Here is an 18,139-nt window from a genome sequence, read left to right as displayed (position 1 = left end):
GAGGGGTGGAAAGCCTAGAAACACATCTCTCGTGGATGCTCTCTATTTAAACTTACTCCTCCTTCCCACCTTGTAAAAGCATGTGGAAGAGGTCTGTTTAGAAGGCAAAGAAGAAAAATAATTTAAGTGAAAATGAGAAATTAACTTAGCTTTATTTTTATTTCCAAATTGCAAATTGCCACTTTGTCAGAGACCACCTTCTGCATCACTGGATCGCCCTGCTCGCAGACTGCCCGATCACAGCACAGATGTATGAAGACATAGCACTGATCAAGGATCATACCCTTGTGAATTCTTTGATTCGAGTGCTGCAGACCTTGCAGGAGTTCAACATTACGCTGGAGGCATCTCTAGTCAAAGGAATAGATATTTGACTGCTTGTCCCACAGAAAAAAAAACTATCTTCCAAAAAAAAAAAAGCAACAAGGAGTGAATCTCGTTAGTATGCAAAAGTTCTGTCTGCCAGTACATTGTATCGTGAACTTGTTCATGGCCCTAGAATGCAAGTTTGACTTTTCTTCAAGGAAACTCCAAAAAATAGTACAGGCAAATGGATAGAAGCTGTAAACTCAATGTAAAAAAGAGGATTTTGGTATAAATCTATTTTAGAGTTTATTTGCTGATTTGCTTTTTACACACTTTCATGTGAAAGAGATAGAGATGAGTATTGTGCAGCTTATTTTAAAGCTGCAGTATTTCCTTGCCATAGAAAATGTGCAGTGAGCCTTTCAGCATTCTGTGAACTTGCCTTCAGATATGCTGTGTGTCATAGACCCCAATGTATACACTCCATTTCTGCTGAGAAGGTCATTCTATAGTTTTTAAACTAATATTTTATATATTAACATTATTACCAATGTTTGATTTTTAATGTATTGGGTCATGTTCTGCTGCAGGGGAACTACAAATCTGATGTGTGCTTTTTAATGGCTCCAAAGCACTGATTTGTCAACAAATCATTTTTTCCTTTATTTTTGTTGTCAGTATTATTTTTAGTGAAATCCGGGAGACTGAACCATGAAATGTGCAGAGATCAAAGTAATATTTTTCATATTGGTACGTAATTGCACAGAAGACATTAAGGGTGTTTTTAACAGATGCTTTTTATTTATTTAACCTTCATTGTGTTTTGTAAGTTTGTCTTTAAAAAAAAAAATCTTCTATGATACAACTAGCTGTATTATGTTGCAATTCAGAATTTACAGTGCAGTCCACGTAAATTAAAAACCTGGAATAATTGTTCATAACTCAAAGATGTTTCTGCTTGAACCAGCCTTTTGAAGTTTGGGACGGGGTTGCTGCTGGTGATTCTCTTAACTGCTAATAAAGAGGGACATGAGTTCCCCAAAAGCCAGATGACTAAATAAAGATGTTTACGCCCCCATAAAATAATAATAGTATACCTTACTAACAAGTATAAGGATTTCTTAATTTTTCTGCTAAGACAGTGAGTAGTCAAGTTTTTTCTCCTCCTTTTGATGAATATGTCTTGGGTCCTGTTGTCACAGTCTGCTTCATTTGGGATGCTTTTATTTTTAGCAGAGAAAGCTTTAGTCCACTTCTACAATAAAACACAAACATTTTGGAAGTTTAATTTATTGGAGATCTGGAACTTGGCAAATGCCTAAGGGCATCTCTGTTCATTTGAATCCTCTGATAAAAATCTCTTTGGAATGAATATGTGACTTAAGAACAGCATCGCAAATTACTGTACAGAAATTCAGGGCTATGTGTTTAAGAGGTCTCCGCTGTATGAACTTATCTCAGTATTGTCCCTCTTTTGAGAAGCAGAGTCCAAGTTCTTCAGTTCATCCAATGTTATAGCACCTTTTCTTTACCTACAGCTTAGCCACATCTTGTGATAGTCTTATTCCCATGATTTATGAGTATAGCACATGTATTAAATTTCTGACTATTTTAACTTTTGTCCTATTTATTTCATTATTAAACTGAGATGTTCCTTTGTCACTACTTGTCAGAGCAAGATTCTTTTTTGATTTCACAGTAGCATTAGGAAGATGCAAGGACAGTGTCCAAGCCACTTCTCATGCCGGGTAGGTGTGAATTGTTTCACAGTCTGGAGCTTACAGGAGCATTTCACACTATTTTGTGTGTACAGGTTGGTGGTGTTTTTTTGTTGGTGGTGGTTGGTTTTTTTGGTTTGGGTTTTTGTTTTTATTTTTGGTGTTTTGTTTTTTGTTTTTTCCTCCCAGCTTTGGAAGAGCAAAAAGAAAACAGATATACTTTATTCTGAGAATTTCACATATTGAACTTAATGCGTTGGGATAATCTTTATATGCTTTCCCTGAATTGCTTATTTATGTATTAATAATAGCAAACCCCCGCCCATTTTACAGTGCTTTCAGCTACATTTAAGATGATTTTACTAGGCCTGTGTATTTCACAGGGGATATGTCTATCTAAGAATGGAGGGTTGGATTCATTATTTTGACCTTAACAGATTACTTGACCATGTTAAAATTGTATCTTTCATAGTATTAAGTATAGATTAATTTTATCTTGCATGAGTTAATTAACCCTGAATTGTGGTTCTTTTTCTTTTGTTTTTTCCTTTGTTCTCTTTACACAAATTCACCTAGTGTGGAACAATACCATTGGTTTCATGGCTTGCTTTGATGTGGATCTCTTTGGCCTCAATTCTGACAGTTGGTGGTACCTGGGATGGACGCAGGCCGGGGTTTGCTGGTTCCCCAGTGGTGGGTTCTTTGAGCAGCACGTGAGGATGGAGCTGCCCAGCAGTGACAGCAGCCTGTGTGCTGGCTGTCGGGCTGCAAAAGGAGGATGCAGAGTTCATCTTCCCAGTTCCTTGCTTGCTTTGTTTTCACAGGAAAGACTTCTCCCTGACAGACCCTTCCTGCTTCTCTCACAGGGGTCTGTACTTAACCCCGTTAGAATTCAAAGCGCTTTTTGCTATGGACTTCCAAGTCTGGAAGGATTTGCTCCACTGAGAGACTAGTAGAAGGTTCTGAAACGCAGCAAGAAAAAAAGATGGTTTTGTTTTATCCAGAGGCCACCAAGGAAGACTGGATTATCAAATATAGCTGTGTGGTAGCCTGTGCTAGGGTTTTGGGAAGAGATCTGGCTGGCACATCTGAGATCAGTTTGGTTTGCAGTAGCAGCCGTGGTCCCTACCACGAACCAGCCTACTTGTGTCACTGATGCAGCGAGCACTGGTCCCGCAGAATCACGTTAGGATCCAGCATTTGCTCCTCCCGTGCCATTCTGCTGAATTGGATGATTCTGTGCAAGAACAAATGTACAGTCGGCATCTTTTACTCTTTAGAGCTTTGTAAAACCATCTCCCTTTTTAAAACTTGCATTGTGTTTTGTGTTCAGAAATGAGCTATGGTAACCTTTTTCTGTTACTTTTCTAAAGTAAGGGAGCAGGTTTGGTAGGTGCAGGTTAATGTGGCTATGCTCTTTTCTTGTTTGGATTTTGGTAACAGTTAATGGGAAAATATATATAAATATATATATTTTTTTTTAAACCACACACACACATTCTGTAGAGAGAAATACAATTATAAAAAGTAAGTAGTGCATAATGTCTTAAATATATAGTGCTAAATTGGCCAAATATATTTGCAGGCTGATACTCAATTTGGGGAAAAAAACCAAACAGGCTATCACCTATCAATTATTTATGCTTCATTGATTAACACTGTCAGAATTGATACAATGATACTTTATACAAAAAGAAAATGCAAATTAATAAAGACTTGGTTTAAATGTAATGAAATACTATTACGAAAAGTTTATACTAAAAAAAAAAGCCTTTACCTGCCATAAACTTTAACTATCTGACATTCTGTAGCTGAAAACATATTTGTGAATTGAAGACTATTCCACAACTTTTTCCATTACAAAGAGTATTTTTCAAATGGGACCTACTAGCTGGATGATCCATATTTTTATGTGTTTTCAATTAATGAATATGTTAAGATTTCTGCAGTGAAACTATTCAGAGAGAACTTTTTCTGTATATTGTCAAATGGTTTTTGTCTGTAGTGCAAGATACTATAGGATACTTGAAAAAACTTGAAGATATTATACATGTACTTCACATCTTTGTAGTTCTTTATTTTATACCTAGAGATTGGCTGTTGAACTAAGATAAAGCATCATTACCTTATAAACTATATATTTTGCTATGTGGGGAAATCACTGGCTGTTTTTTTTTTTTTAAAAGATGGGTCTTGAAGTTTACATTATAATGACTAAACCAGGTACTGTTTTCCTTTTTTATTTTTCCTGTGACATTTCAATCCATTTGAGATTAAATGTGAATTGGATATACAAAACAGTTTTACAGGTGTAGCTCATTTGCTGAATTGCAATAAAATTTGTCTTCTAACATGAAAAATAGCATTTATGTGCTATTTTCTAAAGCCTTTTGTCATAATTTGGCTAATCAACTTCTTTGCCTGACCGCAGGTAGGTATGACACTTTAGTGTCCAATTTCAGGACACACTTTTTGTACAGTTTTGTATCTGGTCTGTGCTTCTCTCCCTGCACCTTCTCCTGAGCGATTGTCGGTCAGTCTGCCATCAGCAGAAGAGACTCAGGAATCAGGGGATGGGGAGAACAGGAAGGCAAATGGATTAACGTGGATCTTGGGAAGCGTCTGTGAGTACACACACACACATGCTGACATTTCTATTAGCTTTTTGTCCTACCTTAGAACAACTTTTGGTCCTAATAACCAAATTTAGTGAAAGTCTTTAAATTTTGTGGTCTGAAAAATAGTTAGTCACCTCTATGTACCATGTACTTGGCCTTTATGTGAGAGGATGCATTCAGAGAAGCAGGAACTCTTGGAAATGTAGCTGTCTGATACTTCAAATACAAGGTTAAGTGAAAATACAGCAGTCCTCCTCTGAGATTCTGACAACATCTGTAGCACACGTGTGCCCAAGCATAATTGCCTATATTGCCTGCTTCCTACTTTTTTTACCCCGTTTTTACCCCAGGTAAGATCTAACTTGACAGGTAGTCCCAGAGGAGGAGTTACTGGATGGAAGGATTGTACTGGCACAGAGGCAAAAGTATAGTTCCTTCCCCCTCCGTTTTGGAATGATTCAAAGTACATACTGATGTGGTGGAGCTCTGTGTAATCGTGGTTCATTAGATACCATTCTGCTTATCTCGCCTTGAAACTGGGTCTGCCTACCTTACTGTATATTAAATCTAGCTTTTAGGCTTGAGTGGAGTAGTAAATAAATGTGAGTGCAACTCCTTTGCAGGTATGTTTTTGTAGCCTTTTCATTGCCTGTGTCCACAAGTCTTGTATGTCAGTTGTGTGAGAAACAGGGAGACCAAGTAAGTTTTACTCACTTCCGTCAGCAGGTGGGTTGGACAAGAGGGGCCTTCAAAGGTCCCTTCCAACCTCAGTCACTGATTCTGTGGTTCCTCTGCAGGTACAATGACAGGAACAGGTAAGAAAGCTGAATGCCACTTTCCCGGTGTTGTATGGTTGCTGCCGTTCCTTACTAGCCCACTGTCTGCAAAAAAGAGCTCATCATCCATGTGCCCTGTTTTTCCTGTGGTTGAGGGAGCTGCCATCTCCTTTGTCAGCTCTAGCCAGAGACCGGCTTATTCTTCTGACCTGCATGTTAGTAACTGCTAAATTCTGCTTTGGCAAATTGCTGTTTTGAAGCTGACAAATGCAGAAGGTAGTTTTCTCAGCCTGGTTCAGGTTAGAGCTGTTCTTAAGTTGGTGGGGTTCACTCTGTCAAACTGTACGAGATCATCACTAGATGTTTTAAACCGTCAATGAAAATGCAGAAGGGAAGGAGTTTCATGATGCGAGGTATCACTGCTTCCTTCACCTCTCTCAGTTTCTCTGCACCACCACCCCCGCCCCCCACCCACCTTAGTCTGTGGTGGAGGCTTTTTTAAGCAAAACAAACTAGAAAGTGTCCCTGTCTCTCTTGAGGGAACCACATCAGTGTTCCTGAGCTGCTGGTGGTTCTGCACTACTAGCAGCTGATGGGGTTGTCCTGTGGGCTCACTGATGCTGCAGGAGAACTCAGCCTGCCCCATGCTCTGATGTGGTGCTGGTGGGCTGAGCCTGGGACAGGTCTGGGGGGTTGCAGTCATGAACTTGGTACCTGCTGCCAGGTGTGCTGCACTTGTCTGAGATGCCAAACATGCCTCGCTTGGAAACTGAGACCATCTTGGTTCCCTGGACATATTAGATCTGCTGCTTTGAATTCCTCTGCAGGGCACTATGAGGAGGGACGTGGGACAGGCCTGGATGGAGCTGTGAGGTGAGCATGGCTCACATTTGGTTCATCACGGGTGGCCTTGAATCTTTCAGATTTCCTGCAAGGGAAAAGAACAAAAAAAGAACAGGGGCTTTGGTGAGAAAAATGTGTTGTGCAACTGCTGGGTTCACGGTGCTTTTCCAAATGTCAGGTCTGAGGTGGTTTTATAGGTGATGCTTATTAACATCTGTGGGTGAGGAGAGTTTGGGGTCAAGACAATGATAGTCTGTTGACTAACTGGCCCAAACACATGGACCTGCAAATGTGCTTGTGTTGCGATTTGTTGTAGTGATGACTTGGAAAGTTCTTACAAAGTACAAATGTTGAAGAGCTGCACCCAACAATCTTTGTCTAAAAGTTACTGCACATAGCAAAAAGTCTTCTTTTTTCCCTATTACCTCAAGATATATATTCATTAATAGAGCATACTGTATTCAGTCCTGCAATAAACAGGAACTTTTCTTCATTTCAGTGACAGTGGCATTTTAAGCTACAGATCCTACAACACTTAAAATATCACTAATGTATCTGATGTTTGTTTTAGGGAAGTTTTTCTACCTGTTACATAAAAAGACTTGCATAAGGAGTATAAATTACATGGGAGAGTCTTCTAGACACCCTATGGGCAGGGGAGCCCTGGATTTCCTCTCTGAGATAAGCCGTGTGCAGATCCTGCTCCCATTGAAAGCCACCGTTAAATTGCAAAACTGAACGCTGATTCCTGAAGGTGTGTTATGTTGAACTCAGCAACCTATTTGGTAGCTTGGAAAACCCCTGGATACTTAAGATGGAAAGTGTAAGTGCAAAAGTTTGAGTGATTAATTTCAAAGGAAAACAATTGTTCAAAACCCAGTATACATACAGTGATGAATAAGATGTATGTGAAAAGCATTGGAATAATTAAATATTTTAAAGTATTTCTTCACTTGTCTGTCTGCCCCTTTCCCTTTTTTGTTGTGGCATCTCCACCCACTCCCCAGTTGTTTTTGGCTTCTGTCACAAGCACTCATTACGCTTGCACTGTCGTGTTAAATTTTGGGTCAATACGATGCCTATTGCTCAGCCCAGCAGACCCACTGCTTCTCGCTACATTAAAGTACAAATGAAATAGTAATCTTCAAAAGCAGTCTTCAAATAAGGTTTGCTTATAATTAAATGAGAAAATTTAACAAGGATTATAAAACATGAAGCAGTTTTCAATTGAAATTTTCAGACTCAGGAGATCAAGCGCAGAATTTCTGGAGCAGTTTTTACATCCGACTACTCCATGGCAGGTTATTCTTTATCTCTCAATGTGAAGGAACTGTGGAGGACAGGGGGAATTGGGATCTCGGCTGTGTGGAAGGTCCTTTGGAGCAGCACACACTGTATGTAGCAGTGTTGTGTTCCTGGCCGTCCAAAGGGATCCAATAGCATTAGTGGAAGGAAGTATGAGGTTTTGCAAGATTATAAGGTAGCACACACCTTGGTACAATTGGAAAAAGCAGATGAGGTTTCTGATGTGCAGCCTTTCTCCAAACATAAACCAGCCAAACCTCTCTCCCCAAAGCATCTGTGAAACAACTCGTGGGACTCTGGTCCACACAACACTGAGAAAATTTAGTTTGAGATTGAGATACTGTATATTATCAAGATCAGCAAAAACTTTGCTATTGGTTTTAGGATCTGTATGCATAATATGTGAAAGTATCTTATTTGCATACACTTCTTGCAGGTATTTAGCAGTAGCTATTTTCCTCCCTAAAACTTTGATTTGATTTTATTTTTAATTGCTGAAGAAAAACCCCGAACAGTGTTATTTGGGGTCTCTTCCTGTTGAACTGCTCCTGGTATGTTTGTTTGTCTTTCATCATACTTAAATTATTGCTGAAGTTGTCTTAAGAATTTTTGTAGCTTCTCTCTCCCAGTAAAGCTCTTAATACCCAGTGCAGTCATCTGTCACTGTGACCCTATAGTTGAATAGAAATAGTTAAGAATAGAAATAGTTAAGAAGACTACAGAAAGACGTCTGACTTATGTCTGAGCTTCTGTCTGCTCTGTGCCTTTGAAGAGATATTTTAATAGCAATTCATCATCTTAAACAAATGAGTATTATATATGAAATAATAGGATCCTTCACAAAGCACTTTGAGATTTGTATGTAAGAAATGGTTTCATTAACTAAGATAAAACTAATACTGTTCCTGTTTGTTTTCCAGGCTGTGTTGAGACCTTTTGATCTAATTTGGGCATTCCCAAATATTTATGTGTGTCTTTATATTTTCGTTTACAGAAGTAATTAAGATGCTTTGCTTTTACTGTGTCTCAGAAAGATTTAGTTATTTGGGAATATGACTCTTCACTGTCCCTTAGTGTTGTTTGTTTGTTTTCTGCTACACTCTTCATGTGTAGATTTTGTGTCTTTCGTCAGATCTTGTGATGAATTTTAATTAAATGGATATTGGTCAAGTTCATTGAGGAACCTTGACTGGAAAGTGCTTAAAAACATAACAGCTTTTCTGTGAGGTAGCTTGTAGTCACACGCCTCAATGGGAGATGGCTTCTGTGTGCATTTGGGAAGCTTGTTTGTAGAGACATCTTGACTGATAGCCCCGGAGGAGAGGTGTGTGGTGTTCCTAAGTATGATTGTTTAGTTATGTGAACATGGAAACTGCCGAGGTCTTCATTCATTTATTACTTTCTGTTGGAAGGAGAAGCTTGGTCTGTGGTGTGGGGCTGGAGAATCCTTGGAGTGCTTAATGAGCAGCTTTATGCATTTATAGACGAGTTTGACTAAGACTGAAACTGTCCAGAAGATACAATAGGTTGTTTCTCATTGGATTTTAGAAGAGAATAACTTTGATCATTTCAAAAGCAATGAAGCCTGATGCTCCAGTGAGAAAGGAAAGTGGTAATTTATAGCTACCATTAAGGAAACAAAGACAAAGACTGAGGGAAAGTTTCACTCTGAAGATTTACTAATGTGTATAAACCACCCTTACAAGTAGAAATAGCTCGGTATTTCTCACAGAACAAAACAAAAGAGAAAAGGCAGCGAAATGGGGATGGGAGGGAGGGGTGGAAAAGAATACTGCCTGCTTTCAGCTTGCCCCATGAAAGGTCAAACAACATTTAGGAAACTACACTTTCAGTGCATAATGGATAGGCCACTTTTACCTGCCAAAGGAAGGACAGCTGTGAGAGATCCCTGGCTGGGAAAGGAGGTGGGATGGGCCTGATGGGGATGTTGTGGATCCTGATACATCCTTTGGAGGGGGATTTCACATGTTGCAGTGGGGTGTAATTACTTGGTAAAAACTGTAATGTTTTATTTTTGAAGAAACAAGCAAGACTGCAGTTGTGTATATCTGGCTTGTGACAGGATGCAGGCATACACGATCTTTGCGTGGGCTTGTCTCTACTAGAAAGAGACCGTTTCATGGGCGCTCCAGAAAGGGGAGCCCCGGTTCAAATACACTTGCCGCTGGCACCCACGGTCTGCGTGTGAGGTATTTCATGTACCCTCAGGAAGCGTCGGCTCTCCGGGACATCTGTGTTTGGGGCGTTGTGCAGGTGTTTGAACGCCGGTGCTGTGGGTGGGTGCGCTGGTGCGGCGGATGGCGGGTTTTCATGTGGGATGGGGCGGATCGTGCGCCGGGGCTGCGCTCGTCGCCTCCGGGTGCCGCCGGGCGGCCCGCGGGGAGGGCAGGGAGGCCGGGGAGGGGAGGCCCGCCCAGCCCCCGCCGCCCCGCTCCCGCTGTCAGTGCGAGGCGGGCCGGCCGCCCGCAGACACCTCCCTCCGCCGCCGCCTCCTCCCGCCCGGCGGCGGCAGCACCAGCGCAGCCTCCGCCGCCGCAGCGCCATCGATGGGGTCCGGCGGCCGCCGCGGCGCGGCGGGGGCGCGGGCGCTGCCGCTGCTGCTCCTGCTGCTGCCCGCGCCGGGCGCCCCCGCCGCCCTGGCCCTGCCCGGTGAGTGCCGCCCGCCGCTCGCCTTCAGCCCCGGACAGCGGCTCCCCCGGGGCGCCGGGCACTACCGGCTTTCCCCTCGGGGCGCCGGGCCATCGCTGACGGGGGGCAGCGCCCGGGGCAGGGGGGCGGGAGGGTGAGGCTGTTCCCGAGGTGCGGCTGCTGGCGGGAGGAGCGGGGAGTCTTCCCCGGGCCGGGGGTCGCTCCTCGCGGGGCGCTGCAGGCGCCGCTGCTGACTCTGAAGTGCCGGTTTGCAGGCGGTCTCGTCCGGGAGCGGGGCTGACCCCCGGGGATAGGGCACCTGGTTAACGCCTCACCTTGGCCGAAGGAGCGGGGAAGTGAACTCTGCGGATATCAAGGCTTAATCTGCCTTTGGTGGCTGAGGAATAAACCCAGTAATTCTTCCTGCAGCCTCCTCCGCGTCGCCTTTACTGCCAAGTTTAAGGCTGTGATGTTTGCTCGCAGCTTCCCTCCTCCAGGGTCTCTCCTCAGCTCAGGCTACTGTCACGACATGAGGAAATCTTGCTCCCTGTGCCTACTGATTTTTTTCTAGCCTTCTTTGTGATGCTTCTGTATGCATTAACTCTGGGATTTTTTACTGCTGATCTTCCAAGCGCTGCAGACCACAGAGGGTCACTGTAAAAAGAAAACAGCGGAACGGCCGTTTTGCCCCTGGAGTAGGATCTCGCTCATGTTTCTGTGTCACAGCTTTGAAAGAAGCCCCCTCCCCGGTGTGTGCTTTTTGGCACCCCCCCCACCCCCCTTGCCGGGCCGGTGTGTCCCTCTGCTTCCCTGGCCCGGGCTGGACGGGGAGACCTCCGTGCACAGGGGTGCGCAGCCAGCGCCTGCGGCTGATGCCTCCTCCTGCCCGCTGGCTTTCCTTCCCCACCCATCCTTTCCTTCTGCCCCGGCCACCCGAATCCCACTGGCTGGAGGCCCCTCAGCGATTCCCTTCACCCCTCCTTGCTTGACTTGCTCCCTCAATCCACCGCACCCCCATTTTTAATGGCTCAATTTTTCTGCTTGGAGAGGAAGCAGATTCTGCCGCTCTCTCCGGGTGTTTTCCACCTTCCCCTTGCTTCCTGGGGACTCCAGCGCTGTTACCGGTTCTGTGTGCACCTGAGAGCCAGGAGAGAGAGCACTGCTGCTCCAGCACTGGCTCTTTGCGTTGTTTCTCACTGCTAAACGCCATTAAGAGTTGAAATCAAATGAATATTTTGTGGAGTTGGCAACCGCTGCGGTACCTACAGGCATATTTTGTGATTAGGGGGGGGAAAAAAAATATATATATATATATATGAATGCTATAATTGTAAATGGGAGAGGTGCTGGCCGAAATTCCCTGTTAGAAAGTGATTCCTCCTATAAAAAGTGGCCAATTGTTCAAGTAGTCGCTTTCTCCTGCAATTCATCCTGTTATTTCAGGAGTCACTTTTTGTATGTGGGATGCTTCTTCTGCAATTCTTCCAGTTGCTAGAAATCTTCCCATATCCATGCTTGAATTCTCTTCTGCTGTAGGAAAAACTTCTGCTGATGTCTTCTGCTGCCTGTAACTTTTCTTCCTCTTCTTCTGTGTATACTTCTTCATCTCCAGGGCTTCCTCCTGTGGGTGTTTCCCTTTCTCATTTTCTCTGCTCTGAAGTTTCCACCTGGATATTGTGCTTCAGTATGGTGTGCTTTGTGATGGCTGGCCAGGTGATTTGGCAATGCTGCTCACCACATACTATTATTATATTTTAAAAGTGGCATTATTTATAAATTATGCATCTGTTAATTGGTAAGTCTGTCTTTTAACATGTTGGTGGTGACACTGAAAGTATATTTCTGTAAACTCTTGTTAGTTTAAAACCCATTGGGATTCCTAAGGTTCATGTCACAGATGTGATCAAGAACTCTTTCAATAACTGTATTTTGTTAACCAGAAAGATTACCAGTCTCTGATGAATCTGTGCAAAACTGTCAGCTAAATCTCACGGAGGACGTAGCCCGTAATAGATTATTTTGGATGTATTAATAAGTGGGTACAAAAGCTTAACACAAGCTTATCTGAATTGCATACAAATACATGTATGTGCAGGTAGAGCATTATACAAATTTAAGTTCAGGTGCATGCTTGTGTCCTGGCTCACAAATACATACAATCTGTGGTTGTGCACTGCCAGCAGGTGCTCAGCCCTGTGCCATCTGGTCAGTGATGTGCACAGGAGACATGTCCTGTCCTCCAGGCCTGAATCTGTCTTTTCACAGATGTGGACGAGTGTGCCCTGGGGCTCGATGACTGCCACCCAGACGCGATTTGTCAAAACACCCCCAAGCTGTACAAGTGCATGTGCAAAGTTGGTTATGCTGGTGAAGGGAAGAAATGTGAAGGTAAAGTGACCGAAGCATTATGCTCTGCCTGGGTCAACATGAGGTATTTCTAAAAAGAGTCATTAAAAATAATTGCTTAGAATACAGAGGATGATTTTAAATGAAAATAGTTACTGTTTCTTCACCTGAGTTACTTGTTTACAAAATCAGGGGCAACATCGTGTGGCTTTTGGCCTGGTAATATCACTTAATCTAATAGTTTGTTTAACCAGCAGCGGTAAAAACGATAAAGGTAAAGCTACATGGGAATCTCGGGGCATTTTGTCACTCTTTAGAAACATTCAGCAAGCAATGCGTTAAGTATAGTCTATTTGCAAGACAATGATGATTTCGGACAGCAGTTGCTGCTCACATTTATGCAGTCTCATCTCTAGCTGTCCTAACACTCAGGCAAGCATCCATCACATTGACTTTTGCTTTATTCCTTAGACATTGATGAATGTGATAACGACTTCAATGGAGGCTGCGTCCACGAGTGTTTCAACATTCCAGGCAATTACCGCTGTACTTGCTACGACGGCTTCATGTTGGCTCACGATGGCCACAACTGCCTGGGTAAGAAGCATGTTCATGGACCTTGCGAGTGGTGATGCTGACATAACCCTTCAGCTGCACCCATGGGAAATGTGGGGAGATCTGTTGGGTTAAATCAGCTCAGCTAGAGAAGAACGTTAGTTTTGGACTAAGGAATTCCAGATACTGATGCGCTGTCCCATTTTGGCTCTTTCTCCGTCTATAAAAGACGAGGATAATTGTGCTACATTTCTGTTAAGTGCTTTGGGTTAAAATGTGTGAAGGGCCATCTATTATTATGCTAACTGAGTTTATGTAAGAGAACGTGTTATTATTGTCTTTTCTGTTCCCAAGTTAGTTTAGGATCAGTTCTCAGGTGTGTTTCTAGGTTTAGAAATCTTTACTACATCTAGAAGGTGTGGGCTTCTCACTCTGTGTCTGAGTGCTTCCAGACATGCGAAGTGTAAGGAAAGGACAATGAGGAGTGTGCAGGAGCTGTGTGAGATACAGGCTACTGAAGTACAGAGGAACTAAGCCGAATGCTTGGAGGTTCCCTGGGTGGTTAGTGTGAAGCAAAGTGTGCAGCTCTGAAAATGTGTTCAACGCTGCCTTCATCCTGCATGCACACACACTCATCCTGTTTTTCTGTATTTTAAAGACCTTGATAGTTTCCTTCTTTTTGTGCACCAGCAGGTGAAAATCTTTAAAAACGGGTGAAAAGACTTTGTGATTTTAGCGCTGTAGCATTCTGCAGCACTCAGAGCAGCAGTGTACAGAAATGCAGCAGCTGCCAGCCTGCTGACAGCGTGACGTGCTGCTGGTGTCATTCCCCTGGGACCGGGATGAAGCTGATGGAGCCGTCCTGCTCCTGGGCCCCGCGCTGCTACCCTGTGTGGCTCTGCCCTGCGCTGTGGTACCTGTCCCATCTGCATGTTCAGAGATGATTCAGTTTCTCTCTTCTGCTGCAGTGTGGATGTGCCTGGGTAGGCAGCCGTGCCCATGTCAGCCAGAGGGAAACTCGCCTTCACAGCACAATTTCAAGACTGTAGTTATATTGGCTGGGTTATTTCCCACTATAGTGTATGGCATATCAGTTTGGGGATCAGACCGTCCTGGCCTGTATCTTCAGAAAAGCTCTGGAGTCTTCAGTGGGATTGTGTGGGGTTTCATCTGCTGGGAACTTTGTGTGTGCCCAGAGGTGAACTTTGTTACAGTGTAAGCAGAGGAGAGGATGAAGTGACCAAGTTCCAAGTATTTCACTAAAGCAAGTAGAGAGGGAAGCAAAATATCTGCTGATGCTTCAAAATAGTAGGAAGGCCATCTTATTTTTCTCTAGTGCGTTTGTGTAAACACACAGTGGAGTTCAGTTGAAGTTACTATGAAGGGCTGAATGTGAACCAACACGTTGTCTCTTACAATGCCACCAAAGGGTCTGTTCTCTTTGTATCCAGTAGCCCCTCCAGAGCACACTTCAGCTGACTTGTTTGTGATCAGTAAGACCCAGACATAACTCAGACCAAAATCTACCACGTGCTTTGTTACTGGGAAGCTAATCGGTATTGCATGACAGATTTTTTAAAGTAAAATAAAATGTCACTGACATACAATGAAGTTTTTACCACTGACCTGCCAATTTTGAGATGTGATGTAAACTTTAAATAAATATTTTGGCATGCAGCAAATTGGATCACATCTTCTCTTAATCTGTTTATTTACTTTATTCACGCCAGGGTTGCCCTCCTTTCACCCTTATTTTTGAAGATCTCGGCTGTGTGCCTGGGTTTAAGCCAAATAGACAATTACTTGTTGGAAAGAGATGATTTTTTGTAAGCTTTCCAAGGTCTGTAAGACAGAAACATCTGCTGGAGTTCAAATCCGTAGTTCTAAAGACTTATGGTGGCTGTTTATTCATGATTGTTTGCACATTCACATCACTGTAGAACTCTAAAATACATAGCTTCTCTGTGATGGAGATATGTCAGCTGCTCCTTTTGCTACAGCAGGTCACATTCTTTTACATCCAATTGGCTTACTCATTGCCTTCAGTAGAAATTAAATCTGTTGTAATGCTATGCTATGCTTCTTACTAAAAGCCTTTCTCTTTCTCCTTTTTTAGAAGTCAGCTGTTTTATGCCAGAAATGCTACAGTGTTAAATTAAAAACATTGTACTATTAGCACAGGAACAATGAACAGAACAGGCAGCAAATATGGTTTTCCACATTAATTTGCAAATGAGACCAATGCTTGGCCTTAGCAACGTTTTCCTCTGTTTTTAAGGGACTGAACATTTTAGCTTCCTGTTCAGAGTGGCATTTCTGAAAATTAAGTTAGGAAAATTTTCTGCTGGTAGTGGTTACAAAAACCTGCGCTTATTAATGGGTAAAATTCCAAACAATTGGAGGTTGGGATGAGCATCCTGTTGTTCAGAGGATTAGCTGAAGTTTTTCTACTCTTTGTTTCTCTTGGTTATCTTGTAAGCAGAGCCTTTCTGTATTCTCTGGTATTGCTGAAGCTCTGAATATTGCAAAATCAACATTAAAACTATTTCCAGAACCTCTGCTCTTGTCCTTGACTGCAGTCAGGCAACACAGCCTTGATGGTAAGTGGTGATGACCTAGAGTTGAGGGAGGAGGATGATAAATGGGACTGAGCATCAGAACAGATGTGATATGTAAATTTTAGCTTGAGTGAAAATAAGGAGCAAAGGATAGGCTTTAAGCTAAATTTATTTTGATGTTCGTATTATTCTTGTTCCACCTTCACTTCAGAATGGGAAGCTTTCTGGAAAAACACCTTTTACAGTTTGGATGAGTTTGGGGCCAAAGTTGTGCCCCACTGACCAAGACAGAACCACGTGTGGATGCTCAGCCTAGATGTGAATGTGCTGGGCTGCTGAGCGCTAGTGCCGTCCTGCTGCTCTGAGGGGCAGGGTACGCTCAACTAGTTGGAGTGTGGAGCCATGATTCTGGCTCTACCAGGGCTACTCTGCCTTAGTTGTAACCAGTAACTCTGGTTAGCTGGCTAATATTCCTTGGGAGCCCTGTGACTGGGCAAACTGTGAACAGGGGAAGAGCAGCAGCAAATATATGGTTTCCCAAGGGTGACAGCAAAATAAGAATAGACCAGCCTGGATGGTTACATGCCGAGGAGATATCTGTCTGTACTGCACATTGAGTGGCTGCTGCCAATGTCATGATATTGGTGTACAAAGCTTATCTTTCTCTTTCTCTCTCTTTCAGATACAGATGAATGCATGTTCAACAACGGTGGCTGCCAGCATGTTTGTGTCAACACTGTGGGGAGCTATGAATGTCGCTGTAAGGAAGGGTTCTTTCTAAGTGATAACCAGCATACGTGCATCCACCGCTCAGAAGGTACTGTTTGCTTCCCTCCAGGCACCACACAGGAGCTTTTGACAGAAGCTGACTACAAAAACTCCAAAGCAGCTTCAAAACTGTCTTTAGGTTGAGTTTTTCAAAGCTGTGAAGGGTCTTGAAGTCCTCACTCCTTTTAAAAGGAGCAGTGTGTGAGGATCTTCTAAGTGACTTTGAAGCATCTTTACATCCCTTCTGCCCCTTTGATCCCACCTGTACGTCTGCAGTGTTGTGTTTGCTGAGGGCTGTGCTGCTGTAGTCCTGGTGTACGTTGTGCTCTGTTGTGCAGCTAAGCTGTGTCCTGATCCAGGGAGTGACAACAAATGGTAGGACAGCGAGTTCTGACCATTTCCATTGGCTTTAGTTACAGGGCAATATCTGCATTACCTTCGGATACCTTTTAGATTCCCTGGATGGTGTTTCGGTTTCAGCTAAGAGATTTATTGTTTGTCAGCCCCAAAGGTATTCAAATTGCGTTCTTTGTTTTGAGTAAAACCTTTATGAAGCGACCTTTGAGAGATCAGAGAGCTTTGGATATCTAACTAGACATCAGATTGAACAAAATTATTTTGGGTGCCCTTAGGGAATACTTTAAAGTGGTTGCTCAGATCAGGGATTTGTCCATTGAACTGTACAGTGAATATCTTACTATGAAGTATTGAAAGCTGCAAAACTTTCTTTAATCTAAGGCTTATCATTGGCATGACTATAAGAGGAATCTGAGCATGAATAAACATATCTCACTTTAAAAACCCCCATAGTGAAGACATCAACATCTATAGACATATATGGCCATCCACAGATGGGTATGCTGAGGTGGCTGTCATCTGACGCAGCTAATTGATTTTTGTTTAAATTAAGAATTTGTATTCTTGGCTCCCCTGGCACTGGGCTTGGTCTCATGGGGGTCTGCTGGTGGATGGTGGTTCCTCAGGCCATTGCTCGGTTTGCTGCTGCAGGTGCTGAGGCAGGAGTGGGGATGAGCAGGAAGGCTGCAGTGGTGGGACAACGCATTTCCCTTCATGTTTCCTTGCTAGCAGTGGTGTATGTTTGTGTGTGTGCATGGATGATGAATCTAAGGATGAAAATCGGTTGCTTGAATTCCTTGTCTTGTCTGATGCAAAGGGATGAAAAACTTCCAACTCTTTATTCTCCGTTGCTGCTACTTCAGTATCTTCTCTCCTGAAATAACAGCAACCGCATTTCCTGTCATTCGTATTTGTTCCCTAAATTGTACCTTTGGAATTCTACCTCTGTTCTCTTATTTTTAGAGATGCAGTTAATGCCTTTTAACTTTTTGGCAAAGGTGGCCTTTTTTCCTGTAATACCAAATTTCCACTTTTTTTTTTTCTTTGAAAAACAAGAGACAAAAAGATGCCTTTCCCCCCCCCAACAAAACTACTAAATTAAATATATTGTTATGGATACCAGTATTATCAAAAAAGCTCTTACTGTTTTTGCATGAAATGTTTATTTTCTTTATACCAAAGTACAGAAACAATTGTTTTTGTTTTTTGAAAAGGCATTTTTTTCAGGTTATCACACTGTGATTCTTTCCCTCCCACCTCTCCTCCATTACTGTGAAGAAATGCTCCATGGGATTCCCCTCTTTTTTATTTCCTTGGGTGGGCAGGTCTGTTGTAAGCCA

The 18,139-nt window shown here is 42.9% G+C and overlaps 2 protein-coding genes across 9 annotated transcripts in view; both read left to right on the top strand.

Annotated features, from left to right (window-relative positions):
* Positions 1-1,968, top strand: part of DENND5A (DENN domain containing 5A) — a 68,262-nt gene extending 66,294 nt beyond the window's left edge. For all 5 annotated transcript variants that reach the window (XM_065066166.1, XM_065066163.1, XM_065066162.1 and 2 more), the window contains one exon: positions 191-1,968. In XM_065066166.1, the coding sequence (XP_064922238.1) occupies positions 191-374 (184 nt within the window). In that variant the 3' untranslated portion in view covers positions 375-1,968. The remainder of the gene's footprint in view (positions 1-190) is intronic.
* Positions 1,969-9,768: 7,800 nt separating this feature from the next.
* The window catches only part of SCUBE2 (signal peptide, CUB domain and EGF like domain containing 2), a 44,376-nt gene continuing 36,005 nt past the window's right edge, over positions 9,769-18,139 (top strand). For 2 of the 4 annotated variants that reach the window (XM_065066175.1, XM_065066172.1), the window contains exons 1-5: positions 9,769-10,154; positions 10,223-10,236; positions 12,481-12,603; positions 13,033-13,158; positions 16,357-16,491. In XM_065066175.1, the coding sequence (XP_064922247.1) occupies positions 9,784-10,154; positions 10,223-10,236; positions 12,481-12,603; positions 13,033-13,158; positions 16,357-16,491 (769 nt within the window). In that variant the 5' untranslated portion in view covers positions 9,769-9,783. Of the gene's footprint in view, positions 10,237-11,827; positions 12,011-12,480; positions 12,604-13,032; positions 13,159-16,356; positions 16,492-18,139 lie in introns of all 4 variants that reach the window. The other 2 variants (XM_065066174.1, XM_065066173.1) reach the window with 2 other exon arrangements.

This window comes from Columba livia, chromosome 5, assembly GCF_036013475.1.
Source record: "Columba livia isolate bColLiv1 breed racing homer chromosome 5, bColLiv1.pat.W.v2, whole genome shotgun sequence".
Classification (NCBI taxonomy): Eukaryota; Metazoa; Chordata; class Aves; order Columbiformes; family Columbidae; genus Columba; species Columba livia.
Note: the sequence above shows the minus strand (reverse complement) of the source record. Positions and strands in the feature narration are given on the sequence as shown.